Source organism: Cydia splendana, chromosome 22, assembly GCF_910591565.1.
Source record: "Cydia splendana chromosome 22, ilCydSple1.2, whole genome shotgun sequence".
Lineage (NCBI taxonomy): Eukaryota > Metazoa > Arthropoda > Insecta > Lepidoptera > Tortricidae > Cydia > Cydia splendana.
In genome coordinates this window covers 3,971,670-3,987,493 of record NC_085981.1, presented here as the reverse complement: position 1 = coordinate 3,987,493, position 15,824 = coordinate 3,971,670, and the positions used below count along the sequence as shown (strand labels likewise).

The following is a 15,824-nucleotide window of genomic DNA, read 5'->3' as shown; positions in this document are numbered from 1 at the left end:
GTATAGAACAATATGTCTTGTCCCTATTATATAGGTCCATGCGTTTGCTGTAGTTTTTAACTAGGACGCTTGTCACTGGAGCATAGACACCGAAGTTTGCAAATTGCGAGCATCTTTCTCTGTCAGTTCTGTCACTGTAATTACTCCTTTATAGGAGTAAAAGAGAAAGATGCCCGTAATTTGCGAACTTCGGTGTTCACGGTGCTATTCAATTATTGCGGAACACCTATTTTAGGAGGTATTTATGTATTTTAATTAAATATCTGAACTTTCCCTTGGTTCCCTGCTGGGGCGTGACTATAAAAATTGTGATCTGATAACCACAATAAAGAATAAAAGCGTTTTTGGTCATTTTAGGTATCGTTAAGCCTTTGAAGTAAAATTAAAATTTCAAGAAATGTCGATAGTTTATCGATATGACTTTATCGACATGGCTACAGCAAGGTGGGCCTCATTGTTAATCGTACACTAAGCAAAAGTGGCAACAGTGACAGCTCGCTGAGACACCGTCTCTATATATTATAAGTCTATAGTCTTTTGTTTTCCTCGTCCCTCATCCCTCCCTCCCTCATTCGTGATTATATTGTCTTTGCCTCAAAAGAATGCCTCATCCTTGCTAATTTGAGCATCATGATTTGAGCCATAGATATATGATATACTTAGATGACGCCTCAGCGAGCTGTCACTGTTGCCACTTTTGTTTAGTGTACGATTAACAATTTAACACCACCTTGCTGTAGCCGTGTCGACAAAGTCATATCGATAAACTATCGACATTTCTTGCAATATTAATTTTACTTCAAATGTTTAACGATACCTAAAACGAACAAAAACGCTTTTATTCTTTATTGTGGTTATCAGATCACAATTTTATCGTCACGCCCCAGCAGGGAACCAAGGGAAAGTTCAGATATTTAATTAAAATACATAAATACCTACTAAAATATGTGTTCCGCAATAATTGAATTATTTTATTACATTCTAATATATTTATTATTCATTAGCATTTCAATTATGTTTATGTTTAACGAAGATATTGAACCTTCAATTAATAGCTATTTCGTTCCGCTGTGTAGCGTTTATCGATATATAACATGATTAAAATCGACTTTTCACATCCCTAAAAAATACATCACATACACGTTTTTACGCACACGTACACAGCCTGGATGCACCAAAAAAGGCAACACTTGGATTTGAAGTTCATCTTGTCAACAGTGTGGTTGTCCTTTTTTGACAAATGGCATTTTTAAAAGAGCGAGGAGAGAGAAATGATACTAGTTGCTGCGCCGTCAAAGAGAACAGAAAACGTTGGGGCCTTGATTTGAGCGAAGCCGAAAATTGACAGTTAATACATTTACCAGAAAGTATATAGGGTAATATACAATGTAATATATATATCTTTGCATTTACTAAACGCATTATATATATGGGTCTTGTATCCTTATGGGTCAAAAGTTTAGTTTCTTTGCGAATTACAGGGTTAAGTTAAATATTATGATAACACATGTTCAAATTCTCTCCTCCAAGTTTGGATGTTGTTGTTATTGATAGACTCATGTATTTGTGGTAGAGATAGGTACAGACTTATGTTGTTTTTGAGACAGATTGATATTTCAAAATGGTCAGCAATAGCCGATATTGTGAGATATGTGGCGCCAGGGAACTCTACAAAAGAGGATTCTTTGCCAGATTTCCCAAGGATGAACAGCGGTAAGTCAACAAGTTCAACAATTATTATTCTGTTGAATTTAAGTTTTGCTAGACACACTGGCACCGTCCCACGTCCAACGGACTAATGTAAAAGCGGGCGGAGCGGCGGAAAGCGCCGTAATTTTAAAACTTAATAAATATAGGAGCCTCGGTAGAGAGTTCCATTTTGTACCATTTGGAGTTGAAACTCTAGGTCCATGGGGACCCAGCGCGCACAAGTTGTTCGCAGAAATCGCGAAGTGTCTGGTTAACGTAACTGATGACCGAAGAGCACAACATATCAGCATGGCGATATAGCAAGGAAGTGCCGCCAGCATCATTGGTACAATACAATGCCTTGTAGATGTAGATGTAGTGTAGGGACGCCTGGCCGGAAGCAGGCGGGCTGTCGATCGCGTGCCGCGTTCATTCAGCCCGATTCCCTGGAGTCGGAGCTGCAGGTTACTGTCCCGGCGGCATTCCCTCACCATTCTCCTTAAGGCCTTAAGGGCTTATACTAGATTTAAGCTAGTTATTAATTTCGTGTAGTAGTACCGCTGTATATATCTTGCATGTAAATAAATGGTTAGTTTATTGTGTTGTGAGTTTGTCCGGTTATCCAAGGGACAACTGTGGTATAATTTTGGCAACCCTAAATAGCCGAAAGGGATAGTGCCATAAGTTAGAAAGGCATATCATGATTCGACCCTGAATCATTGCCATCCTTCGGTTTTGTAGGAAGTGTCCTTTCTGTATGGTAGTACTATTACTTATTCTGTGACCATGGTAATGAGTGATGCTAAAAAGCACCCAGTTGAAATTACTGATTAAAAGCCTCCTAGCCTTATCGGCAGCGACCCTCCTATGAAGCAGGAGGAATCCTGGTAAGGGCCTTTATTTGTGTGTTGATGATGCTGATGATATCCTGTTATGCCTCAACATATCAAGTCAATGGGACATAGGGCGTCTGTAAGATTGTCCCATAAAATTTATTATTATGTTTCATTACAATAATGTTTATTATGACACAATTAAAATCAAAACAAATTTGCTTACAGGTGTAAAACTTGGGTTAGAATAGTCGGAAAAAAAGACCTGGTACATATACCCATTGAGAAACTGCATCAGATCCGTCACATTTGTGGTGACCATTTTGCACCCAAAGACTTTGGAAAGACACGGGGAAAGTTAAAGAAAAGGGCCTTTCCAAAGTTACAGCTCTCTGCACCCCCGTTATCAGATTACCAGTTAAGAGGATTCCCCCAGCATACTGCAAGCCAACAGGGTAAGTTTGATCACCGTTGGTTTAACCTGTTGTCTATTCGTAACCCTTGTCTAGTCCGCACCCCATTTTATCGGTAATATCGGTCATAATCGGCGGTTGAATTCGTCCAGTCAAATAGGGAGTATTCCTGCAATGTTCTGTCGCCAGAGTGCAACACTAATTTGTTTAGTTTTTTGACAAGTTTTTACTATGACATTGATGCATCAAGGCGGTTTGTTTACAAATGGCCTACCGCGAAACGCAAAAATCGAAATTTCGTTACCTGCCTCTATCGATCGAATAAGCAAGGCAGAAACCTAACTTTCGATTGTCGTGTTTCACGGTAGGCCATGTGATTGAGTTAGTGACGCCCTCTACGCAGAGTTTTGCGTAATATTCCCTATTGGCATTTGCGTCCGCACGGCCTAATTTGATAGGACAATACCCCCCCTCCCCTCCTCCGCACGCCCTTTGGAATCTGGTAATCCTACCCCTACCCCTTCTTCTCCCCTTCTTAACCCTCTACCTCTCCCTAAACGTGTTATTTAATTAATGGATGTTATGGATGACGCCTTTTATTAACTCGCTCTTGTCCGCAGGGTCGACGGATACGAGTAATACTGCTGCTATTGAGAACGTACGAATACTACAACCGGTTGAATTTCTGTTTCACCAGTATTGTAAGGGGAAAACAACGCAATCGCCAGTTGGTAAGTCAGTGTAGGCCACAGAAGGGTTAATCAACTTGACACTCGTTGCTATGGTTACGGTCTCCTGGTCACTCTTAAAATCTCACCGCTCTACCGCGATATAATTTCATTGTTTTTACCTTAAATTCCGACGTTTCAGCTGAGTAGCACCAGCTGTGGTCACGGAACGGCACCACGACGCCAGCGACGCACGACGGTGGTGGTGAAATTATATCGCGGTAGACCCGTTTGTGTAATTAAATATGTGTAAAAGGCATAAGGTCCACCGTAGTATGCGACTTCGAGGAGCAACGTATGTATAGAGTTGACCTCGACGCTAAACGCGACGAATTGAAATCGCGCCAGCTTGCTGCCATCCATTATCACTACGTGGCTGGTGTCCTCACGGGCCCTTAAAGAGGCCCACTGATTAACAGTCCGCCGGACGGTATCGGCCTGTCAGTTGTTCGGAACAGTCAAAATTTTGTTCTAACTGACAGGCCGATACCGTCCGGCGGACTGTTAATCAGTGGGCGCCTTAATGTGCGCGTAGGTTCACCTCGAAGATCGGCTACGTCAGCCATCTTCGGGCGCACGAGCGTCGAACTAACTAGGCATCGAAGTGGTCGCCATGGCTGAAATCGGCCGGAAGGATCATCATCATCATCATCACCACCGATGTACAGTTAACAGTGTGGGCGATGGTACCTACAATATTGTAATGAGTTTTTTTGTCAACAGACGTGGAACCTGCAAAAAGTGAAAGCAGCAAGTTAGACAGTGATTTAATAGACACCGGTGATCACATAGAGACAGATGCATTTGACAATTATTCGCCGCCCAAGCCTGTGCCAGGACTGCCAGGTACGTTTATTTCTGTTTGTTACCTCAGCGAAGTTAGAGCGGTTTCACATTATCCGATCCGATATCGGATGTCGGAAGGAAGTACAATTTAAGAAATATGTATTTCCCTGTATTTATGTTTTCATTATACAATCATTACTACTAAAAAACGACAGACAACACAAAAAAGGCAATTAATACCAACAGCTCTCTCCTGCAGTTCTTTTTGTCATAGGCGCCTTCCGACATCCGATATCGGAAAGACGCTTCCAATAAATTCTGCTATGTCGGAGCCCCCCGTCAGCTGTCGGGCCGATAATATTTGTTTGTGTGCGTATGTGTAGGCATAATGTTTATTGTAGTGTGCGTGACCGCTACAGACGGCGCACGGTCGCGCCCCCGCGGCCTTACTACGCGGATGTAGGATCCTGCATCCGATATCGGATCGGACAATGTGAAAACACTCTTAAGGTCTTCGTTTCAGCTTGAGCATAAATGCTATCCTATTTCTATCCGGTTCTCATCTACAGATCGCATTTCTCAGATTCCGATGAAATTTTGTGAGCAGTTTCGATTTTTATACGGGATGTATTTTTTTAGGTGACCCAATATATGTACGCGACACAACGCACAAAAAAGAGTTGCTGCAATAGTTCCTCTATTTGTAGCTCGGAGGGCCTAGCCAAGATGCCAATTGTTTGCGCCGTAGCGAACGAAACGCTAATGTCTCTTTATCACTCTTTCATATTAGTGCGACAGAGAGACATTAGCGTTTCGTTCGCTACGGCGCAAACGATTGGCATCTTGGCTAGGCCCCCGGATGTCTTTACTTGTTAATTGTCAAAGTGTTTGTTTCAGAGACTGACAGTGACACAACTTCTAAAAACATTTTCTCGTGGCAGACAGCAGAGTTGATAGAAGCAGGTAATGTTAGCTTCACAACAGTTCGTAAATATTCTCTTTATTCATCAAAGATGGATAAAATAGTTGTATTTTATCCACAAGAGGGACAAAACAATTTGCATACAAATTTTGAGAAGGTTCCTCATGTTGGCTGGTAGAATTTACTCTAGAATGACAAATATTTGCTTGCGTTCATTTGGATTCGATTTGTATTGTTAATGTTTTACTGTTAGTATTTTTGCCCCGTTGGTGTCGTGGAAAATGTATTGCCTCACACGGCCGCAAAGTTTGTTTAAGACTCGCACCTTAACCTTTTGAACGCCACAGACGGCAATTGCGTCAACGCGATATCGTGACAACGACGCCAAAGACGGCATTTGACGTCGATCGTTTTTCGATGAAATCTAGGTATCGTCATGGGTCGTCCCATTCGTTTTTTGTCAAGTTCTTAAATTAGTCCTATTCTGCTTTCGTCACTCATTCTACATTCGTCACAATCGTCGGTGGCTTTCAATGTAGAATGAGTGACGAAAGCAGAATAGGACTAATTTAAGAACTTGACGAAAAACGAATGGGACGACCCAAGACGATACCGAAATCTACTGAAAAACACCCCACTTTTAGGTTCGCATTATTTATTCACAAAACTAAATTTTACCCCCGTGGCGTCAGTAGCACGGCAAATGGATGCGCCGTTTGGCGTTCAAAAGGTTAAAACCCTTGCAAAGTTCAAGGTTCTTTTCATGTTATCGTGTCACGATGCGACGTCGTGTCGTGGAAATCAACGATGTAAACTGTAATCCTTAAGAACTTATTATACTTAATACTTATTCTAATGTTTCGTACTCGTTAACTTGTACTTATATTTTAGATGCTTCTGATGACCCGACTCCGACGCCGGTGCCCGAGCAACCAAAATTACCTGACGACGTCGTGACGCTGTCCTTGTTCTGTGACGACGACGCGCCCATACAATCCGAGTCCATTGACCTAGGCAAGTCACTTTGTAAAACTAAATTACCACTTTCAGTGCCAAGCGCACCCATTTACAGCACAATGAACCCAATTGGCGGGTTGTTAGTAGTGAATGTGTTATATCTTCATCTTTATAATCTTTTTAGTTACGGTGATCATCATCTTTATAATCTTTTTCGGGTTGTCTCTGGTTTTTTTATCACGGCTCACGGGGGCCTGGGGTTCGCGTTGGCGTAGGCACTAGTTCTTACGAAAGGGACTGCCATCTGATCCAACCCAGAGGGGAAACTACTTAGGCTTTATTGGAAATAGTCCGTTTTCCTCAAAAACCCCTCACGTAATAAACGCCCTCTTACCCGAAACAATCACTCGAAATACTTTTGTTTCTCTGTTTACTTTTTTTTAATACCTAAAACTTTTTAGTAGCCAATTGTATACCTACCTAGTTGTCGCGCAATAAAGTTTATGTTTACTTGTAGTACCATCAATTGATCTTGAAGCTGTCGAACTCCGGTGTAAGGATTGTGCAGCACGCATTGGCGGGTGAGTGGCGTTATAGATTTAATATGTAGTGAACAAAGAGAATTTGAAATAGAGAGTTACTGTCATGGTAAATTATGTAGCTACCATCTTTACTGCCATCTTTCGACAGAAGATTTTTGCCACGGCTCATGGGAGCCTGGGGCCCGCTTGACAACTAAACCCAAGAATTGACGCAGGCATCAGTTTTTACGAAAGCGACTGCCATCTGACCTTCTAACCCAGAGGGAAAACTAGGCCTTATTGGGCTTAGTCCGGTTTCCTCTCGATGTTTTCCTTCACCGAAAAGCGACTGGTAAATATCAAATGATATTTCGTACATAAGTTCCGAAAAACTCATTGGTACGAGCCGGTGTTTGAACCTGCGACCTCCGGATTGAATTCATTTGCTTTGTTTATTTTCCTTTTAAGTACACCAATGGCTGGTGTATCTTTTTAATATTTATTTACCGTATACACTACGCTTACAGGTATTCGTTCTGGTGCGTGCAGTGCGCGTGCGGCGCGCTGTGCGGCGCATGCGCGGCTCGCGCGCCGCACGACTCGCACTATGTGTTACGCGCGCCAGAGGGCTCCACGCAGGTATTACGCCACCTATAGTCTGTATCTTTAGGTATTTAAAAAAGAGTATACAAAATCTACCCTCAAATGGCTCCTTAAGTCACTTGAGGATAGATGAAATCATTACACGATCAAATAATGTAGGTTAAAGTCAGGTCGCTCAGTGACAGATCCAGGCGGTTTTGTATTTGGTTGGTTAACCAATAAATGTTAAAACTACCCGAAAATATACAAATTGTTTGTTTACATTTATTTAAATACCTAAAAATACAGAGTATAGTGTACGATCTAGGATTTTAGTTTGGTAGGGGCTTGAACCCAATGCGTGTAGGTTTAACTAGTGAACCTAGTTTTCATTGAGGGACTCCCATGCTTTTGTGGACTTGAGCGACTTAGCCGCTTAGGGCCACTTGCACCATTTACTAACCCGGGGTTAACCGGTTAAACCTGGAGTTACCATGGTTGCCGTACAATTTGACTCTAGGTTAACCCTTTATAAGGCATAAGGGTTCTGAAATTACGCAGAATTTAACCCTATCGCTTTAAAATAAAAATATTCCCTCTGCGTTACGGTTTAACCGGTTAACCCCGGTATAGTGGCGTGCAAATGGCGCTTAGCCTTTCTCTTCTCACAGAAAAAAAATTCTAACTCAGATAATTACGCTTACACGCGACTTACCTCCTTATTCATAAAACTTTACGGGCCTGATTTAGTTAAATTATGTATTATCCCTTTCTTAGAAATAAATCAGTTTCTTAATTACAGTCAGAATGACAGATAAGGACAAACGATTAGCTAATAAGCTAATTGAGGTTTGTAGCGCGTTTATGAATAAGGGGATTAATCTCCAACTACCTATATGGGCATGAGAAGTGAAAAGTCTCTTTATGCAGCCACAATAAATAAGGACGAACTTTACGTACATGAGGAGTGGGTATCGTTTTGGGTCGTCCCATTCGTTTTTCGTCTCGTTCTTAAATTAGTCCTATTCTGCTTTCGTCACTCATTCTACATTCGTCACAACCGTCGGTGGCTTTCAATGTAGAATGAGTGACGAAAGCAGAATAGGACTAATTTAAGAACGTGACGAAAAACGAATGGGACGACCCAAGACGATACCGAGGAGTGTTTTTATTTTATTTTTTCTACAGAACCAAACTCAGACAGTGCTGGCAGTTATACGACAACAGTTGCTGACGGGAAACTTACTAACACTGTACGAGATTGATGAAGATGGGTAAGTTTTTAGGGTTCCGTACCCGAAGGGTAAAAACAGGACCATATTACTAAGACTCCTCTGTCCGTCAGTCTGTCTGTCACCAGACTGTATCTCATCAACCGTGATAGCTAGACAGTTGTAATTTTCACAGATGATGTATTTCTGTTGCCGCTATAACAACAAATACTAAAAACAGAATAAAATAAATATTTAAATGGGGCTCCCATACAACTGATGTTTTTGCCGTTTTTTGCGTAATGGTACGAAACCCTTCGTGCGCGAGTCCGACTCGCACTTGGCCGATTTTTCTACATTTCATTTTGTCTCTCACGCGAGCTTCACACGAGCATTCTGTTTGCGGGATACTGCACGCATACTTCAGAAAACTGGATTTTGCAGAAAACCGTACCCGCAAAAAATTGTACGTCAGTGGGAAAGTGCTCTTACGCGGTTACTACATTACGTCTGCCTTGATATGAATAATTGTTTCTGTCGGTAAATGATATAGAAAAAACACCGTCGGATGTGAGAGGTTATTTCTTATTGACTGAAAATATTATAAATGTGTTAATGCAGCGTAAAAAAGGAAGTAAAAGAAGAGACAGAGGAGCCCGCCGCGACGCCCGACCCGCTCGCTGTGGGGCCCCCACCCGAACCGCTCACAGTGGAGCCCTACCCCGACCCGCTGACAGTGGAGCCCTACTCCGAACCGCTAACATTGGAGCCCCATCCTGATCCGCTCACAATGGCGCCCTACCCCGACCCGGTCACGGTGGAGCCTCATTCCGACCCGCTAAACGTGGAGCCCTACACCAACCCGCTCACAATGGAGCCTTACCGTGACCCGCTCACCGTGAAGCCAGACAAGGCCACAGTAACTGAGGTACAAGTATGCATCAAATGTATGTGTGCTATCAGTGACAATCAATATGGAACGGAACCGTATTAAGTATACATATAGTCATATTATGTTCCATTCCCGGCTATATAGTCTGACATGTCAATGTGTCAGTTAAAACATGGCGCAAAATTCAACATTTGTAAGGAAGATAGACTCTTCTCCCTATATTTTTAAATGTTCCTCTTTTAATGATAAATTTGGCTTGCCGGCATATGTTTAACCCACAGACAAGACATCCTCCAGACTGAGCATAGTAGCGCTACCCCCTCTGCCACAAATATGCGGTAGTTTTACTCCATTTTCGAGTCAAAGTGTCTTTGTGTGACGTCCGTGTCTTTGAACGGACCAATCACGGCACGGCACTCGCTCACTTCGTCCCCCGCACCCTGTATATTTGGCAGCATCGGGTTTCATGAAATAATTGCTCTAAACTCAGTCTAGAGGATTCCTAGTCTATGGTTTAACCCCTCTATTCCCACCACTTCAAAATTCAAGTTATTTACATAATAAAATCAAGTGCTTAATACAGTAATTTAATTATTTCATAGTGCGATATTCCAATGTGTTGCGAAATAGAAAGCCAAACAAAGTAGGCACTTGATATATTTGTTTAATTTACAGTGTGTCGACGATGATACCAACGGTGGCCACCACCCTAACAAGCGTCCTCGACTCATGGACGACAGCAGAATGGGCGACAAACCAAACACCACGGACGGTAAAAAAGATGGTGATGTTTCACAGCAACTACTCTTAAATGTCCCACATATACGAAGAGGATCGCAAACCGTCCAGACACTCGCTCCTAGCGATCTTAGATCACAAGATGTCATACAGACTACCGCTTGCAACATCAAAGGGTCACAAGATGCTCTAGCAACTAATAGCAATCTCGGAAGACAACAATCCTTTTTAAAGGTCCCATTTAATGTTTTAAGGGGACCGCAAAAGGTTCAGGCACTCGCTACTGGCGATCTCAGGTCACAAGATATCAAACAGGCCACTACTTGCAACATCAAAGGGTCACAAGATGCTCTAGCAACTAATAGCAATCTCAGAACAACACAACCCCTTTTAAAGGTCCCATCTAATGTTTTAAGAGGATCGCAAACGGTTCAAGCACTCGCTACTGGCAATCTCAGGTCACAAGATGTCATACAGACCACTGCCTGCAACATCAAAGGGTCACAAGATGCTCTAGCACCTAATAGCAATCTCGGAACACAACAATCCTTTTTAAAGGTCCCATTTAATGTTGTAATGGGACCGCAAAAGGTTCAAGCACTCGCTACTGGAGATCTCAGCTCACAAGATATCATACAGGCCACTACTTGCAACATCAAAGGGTCACAAGATGCTCTAGCAACTAATAGCAATCTCAGAACACAACAATCCCTTTTATTTGGGACATTTGTTTCATCTAATGTTTTAAGAGGATCGCAAACGGTTCAAGCACTCGCTACTGGCAATCTCAGGTCACAAGATGTCATACAGGCCACTGCCTGCAACATCAAAGGGTCACAAGATGCTCTAGCAACTAATAGCAATCTTGGAAGACAACAATCCTTTTTAAATGTCCCATTTAATGTTTTAAGGGGACCGCAAAAGGTTCAGGCACTCGCTACTGGCGATCTCAGCTCACAAGATATCATACAGGCCACTACTTGCAACATCAAAGAGTCACAAGATGCTCTAGCAACTAATAGCAATCTCGGAAGACAACAATCCTTTTTAAAGGTCCCATTTAATGTTTTAAGTGGACCGCAAAAGGTTCTGGCACTCGCTACTGGCGATCTCAGGTCACAAGATATCAAACAGGCCACTACTTGCAACATCAAAGGGTCACAAGATGCTCTAGCAACTAATAGCAATCTCAGAACATCACAACCCCTTTTAAAGGTCCCATCTTATGTTTTAAGAGGATCGCAAACGGTTCAAGCACTCGCTACTGGCGATCTCAGGTCACAAGATGTCATACAGGCCACTGCCTGCAACATCAAAGGGTCACAAGATGCTCTAGCAACTAATAGCAATCTCGGAAGACAACAATCCTTTTTAAAGGTCCCATTTAATGTTTTAAGGGGACCGCAAAAGGTTCAGGCACTCGCTACTGGCGATCTCAGCTCACAAGATATCATACATGCCACTACTTGCGACGTCAAAGGGTCACAAGATGCTCTAGCAACTAATAGCAATCTCGGAAGACAACAATCCTTTTTAAAGGTCCCATTTAATGTTTTAAGGGGACCGCAAAAGGTTCAGGCACTCGCTACTGGCGATCTCAGCTCACAAGCTATCATACAGGCCACTACTTGCAACATCAAAGGGTCACAAGATGCTCTAGCAACTAATAGAAATCTCGGAAGACAACAATCCTTTTTAAAGGTCCCATTTAATGTTTTAAGGGGACCGCAAAAGGTTCAGGTACTCGCTACTGGCGATCTCAGCTCACAAGATAACATACAGGCCACTACTTGCAACATCAAAGGGTCACAAGATGCTCTAGCAACTAATAGCAATCTCGGAACACAACAAACCCTTTTAAATGTCCCATCTAATGTTTTAAAAGGATCGCAAACGATTCAGGCACTCGCTACTGGCAATCTCAGGTCACAAGATATCATACAGGCCACTATTTGCAACATCAAAGGGTCACAAGATGCTCTAGCAACTAATAGCAATCTCAAAACACAACAATCCCCTTTAAAGGTCCCTAATGTTTTAAGGGGACCGCAAAAGGTTCAGGCACTCGCTACTGGCGATCTCAGATCACAAGACATACAGTCTAGCAAATTCAGAGAATCACAAATTCTCCTAACGCTCGAAAAGGTCCAAAACATTCCCAAAGCTGAAAAACAACGGCCAGTACCTCAGAATGTTCGCAAAAGCTTCTCTACCCCATTCAAAGTAACCTCAGAACCTAATCGCAATGAAACAGTAATCTTTAATTTAGACGATGTGGTAGAAGAGGGACTTGTAGAGTTTTTGGAAGAAGAAATATTGGACGATAGCGAAGCAGATCAATTAGACAATGAGAATCGGCATGAACATAGACTAGATGACGATGCTGCTAGAGATGTAGAAAGAGAAGTAAATACAGTTTTAGGTGAAGAAAGAAAAAATGTAAGAGATCGAACAGATAAAGCTAATTGGGACATAGATGGCGAAAACTCTGTTAGTGACAGAGAAAATAAATCACAAGGCAACATACAGATCAGTTCTAGCAAACTCAGAGAGTCACAAGATGTTCTAATGACCACTACTAGCAATCTCAGAGGATTACAAGATGATAAATTGGCTAATAACGATCTCAAAAGAACACAAACTTTCATACATAACAAACCTGGTAATTTAAAACGAGTAAAAACTAAAGTAATGATTAATCCTAGTTACATAAAACAATTACGAACTGTTTTACAGAATGTTCCTAGCGATTTAAGAATACAAACTGTCCAACAGGTGATTAGTGATCTGAGAGAATCACAAGACGTCACACAGGGCACTCCTAGTGATCTTACGGGATCGCAAGATATATTACAGATTCCTAGCCATCTTAAAATATCTCAAACTCATAGTCACTTCCAGCGATCCAAAAGTATTGCAAATTCTTCTAACCCTAGCGATCGCACAGTATCACAAGTTTGTCCTAAGGTGATACCTAGTCATCTTATAAAATCGCACCATCCCCGTAACCTGTTACGAACTCAATATAAGTTCCTACCCAATGACCCCAGAGGGTTAAAAACTCACCAAAAATCCCGACCTAGCATACTCAAAAAGGTCACTAGTGATATGAGAAAATCACAAGATGTCACCCAGGACACTACTAGCGATCTCAAAGGATCACAAAATCTTAAAGGATCGCAAGATATATTACAGATTCCTAGGCATTTTAAAAGATCTCAAACTCATAGTCACTTCCTGCGATCCAAGAGTATTGCAAATTATTTTACCCCTAGCGATCACACAGGATCACAAGTTTGTCCTAGGGGCGTACCTAGTAATCTTACAAAATCAAAAAATCGCCGTAGCCTATTACAACAACAGTTACAACAGGTACAACAAAAGTTCCAACCCAGTGATCTCAGAGGGTCACAAACTCCCCAAAAATTCAAACCTAGCATAATCAGAAAATCGAAAGTTCTAACGATCGAAAAGGATCACAAAGCTGTACAGCACAATTATACCAAAGGACCAAAACTACAACCAGTACCTCAAAATATTCTCAAAGTAACCTCAGAACCGAATCGCACCGAAACAGTAATAATTAATTTAGACGATGTGGTAGAAAAGGAACTTGTAGAGGTTTTGCAGGAAGAAATATTGGAGAATAGCGAAGAACGTCATTTAGAAAACGAGAATCGGGATGACGATTCTGTTAGAGGTGTAGAAAGAGAAGTAAATATAGCTTTAGGTGAAGAAAGAATAGGTGAAAATGATTGGGATGAAGATGATGAAATTTCTTTTAATAATGAGAGTGAAGCGGTGGACAAACAATTTAATAGTCAGGTAGATAATGAAAATCGGATAGACGAAAATTTGATCAGAGATATAGAAAGTGAAGTAGACGACAGTGATTTAGATAAAGATCATAGAGTAGAGGAGATTCAATAGACGGGACAGATGAAAGAGATAATTGCTGAGGGCGTTGACAGGAGAACGAGAAACGCAACAAGTAGGCCTATGGGAGATCCAAGCGAAGTGATGCTTCGAAAGCTGACTTCAGAAGGTAAGAAGATAATGTAGTATTTGTTTTTCTCTCACATTTCTCAGAGAGTAATCAGGTTTAATTAAAACCCACATGTTATATACATTACAGCTGGAAGCTTATGAAAGTTATGAATAACATGACAGAGAGACAAAATACAAATAAAAATAAGTGTGTATCAGAATGGTCATTTTTAACAGAAACTTATTATTCCACTGTAGCGTTCGCAATCTTGATAATAAGTTTTTTAACAAAAATTGTTATTTTAAGGGGCTACCCGATTTACTTACATCTATGGCTACCCGAGGTTTTCAATTTTTCATAGATTTTTGACAAGTTTTGAATCGTATCTCCTACTTTTGCACTACAGATAGAATTATAAGACAAACGGCTATCGGTTCTTCAATTTTTTATCTCTATTTTGTCTACCGGATTTTGAAAGAAATGAATACCCTTTTTTATGATTATTTTAAACATTGTCTAAATAAAACACTTGTTTCGTATCTCGATTGCTGTGAAAGAACTTACATATACGAAATGTACATATTTGGGGTCGTTTTTGACGTCTCTAAAAATTCGGCGCGCATATATACAGGGAGCCTGCAGCGCCCTTCACACTTACAGGTCATTATGTAAAGTGTCAGCTCAATCGAATCGTGGGAAGTGGGTTTAATTTAGCTTGTGGGATTTGACCCCAACATACAAATTTAATTTTAAGAACAAGCATGCCCTTTGAACGCCAATCGGCTTAGGAATATGCCGTGCCCCGGACGCCAGGCGATCGCGATTCATCATCTTCATCTTCCTCCCGTTGTCCCGGCATTGGTATCGTCTTGGGTCGTCCCATTCGTTTTTCGTCAAGTTCTTAAATTAGTCCTATCCTACTTTCGTCACTCATTCTACATTGAAAGCCACCGACGATTGTGACGAATGTAGAATGAGTGACGAAAGCAGAATAAGACTAATTTAAGAACTTGACGAAAAACGAATGGGACGAACCAAGACGATACCCCGGCATTTTGCCACGGCTCGTGGGAGCCTGGGGCGGGGCGGGGCCATCGCGATTATTTTAGCGAAATTGAACATACGGCGTAAGTCCGTATTGCATTGGCGAAGCTAATGGCTGTGGCCGTCGTTGGCGTCCTGGGCAAGACTTTCCGATGACGTCCACGGCCGTCTATGGCGATCAAAGGGTTATGCTTAAAGCTTGTAATGGAAATGAATGAAATTATTGTTTGTTCCAGACGCGCCCTTACCTCATCACCATCAGATATACCTAAGGAAGTGGATCCACAGGAAGAGACGGAGAAAAGACTGAAATATAAATTAGGAATTCTAACTGGTGTTTTGTTTTTAACCGACTTCAAAAAAGGAGGAGGTTAACGAGTCGAGGGTTTTTTTACCTAATCGAGTTGAAATTTTTTATTTATTAATAGTAGGTACACCGGGTGCGCCCTGTAAGACGAGCAAGTTATTAAAAACAATATCTATACATATAATAAAGCTGAAGAGGGTCGAAAGTCTGTAC

The 15,824-nt window shown here is 41.6% G+C and overlaps 2 protein-coding genes across 2 annotated transcripts in view; both read left to right on the top strand.

Annotated features, from left to right (window-relative positions):
* LOC134801453 (uncharacterized) overlaps positions 1–15,824 on the top strand; it is a 130,888-nt gene that overhangs the window by 28,761 nt on the left and 86,303 nt on the right. The window lies entirely within an intron of this gene.
* On the top strand, positions 1,452–14,202 carry LOC134801632 (uncharacterized). The gene is made up of 12 exons (XM_063774251.1): positions 1,452–1,713; positions 2,751–2,977; positions 3,556–3,666; positions 4,387–4,513; positions 5,357–5,412; positions 6,263–6,460; positions 6,846–6,909; positions 7,377–7,488; positions 8,620–8,705; positions 9,264–9,570; positions 10,210–11,520; positions 12,328–14,202. The coding sequence occupies exons 1-12, from the start codon at positions 1,622–1,624 to the stop codon at positions 14,200–14,202; spliced, it is 4,566 nt and encodes a 1,521-aa protein (XP_063630321.1). The 5' UTR covers positions 1,452–1,621.

What these genes read in the sequence shown, in the direction of transcription:
- LOC134801632 (XM_063774251.1), top strand. Translation starts at nt 1,622, where the DNA reads ATGGTCAGCAATAGCCGATATTGTGAGATATGTGGCGCCAGGGAACTC. An exon ending in CAGCACAATGAACCCAATTG is followed by an intron (nt 6,461 to 6,845) that starts GCGGGTTGTTAG and finishes GTTTACTTGTAG; the next exon opens with TACCATCAATTGATCTTGAA. An exon ending in TTTTAAGAGGATCGCAAACG is followed by an intron (nt 11,521 to 12,327) that starts GTTCAAGCACTC and finishes GGACCGCAAAAG; the next exon opens with GTTCAGGCACTCGCTACTGG.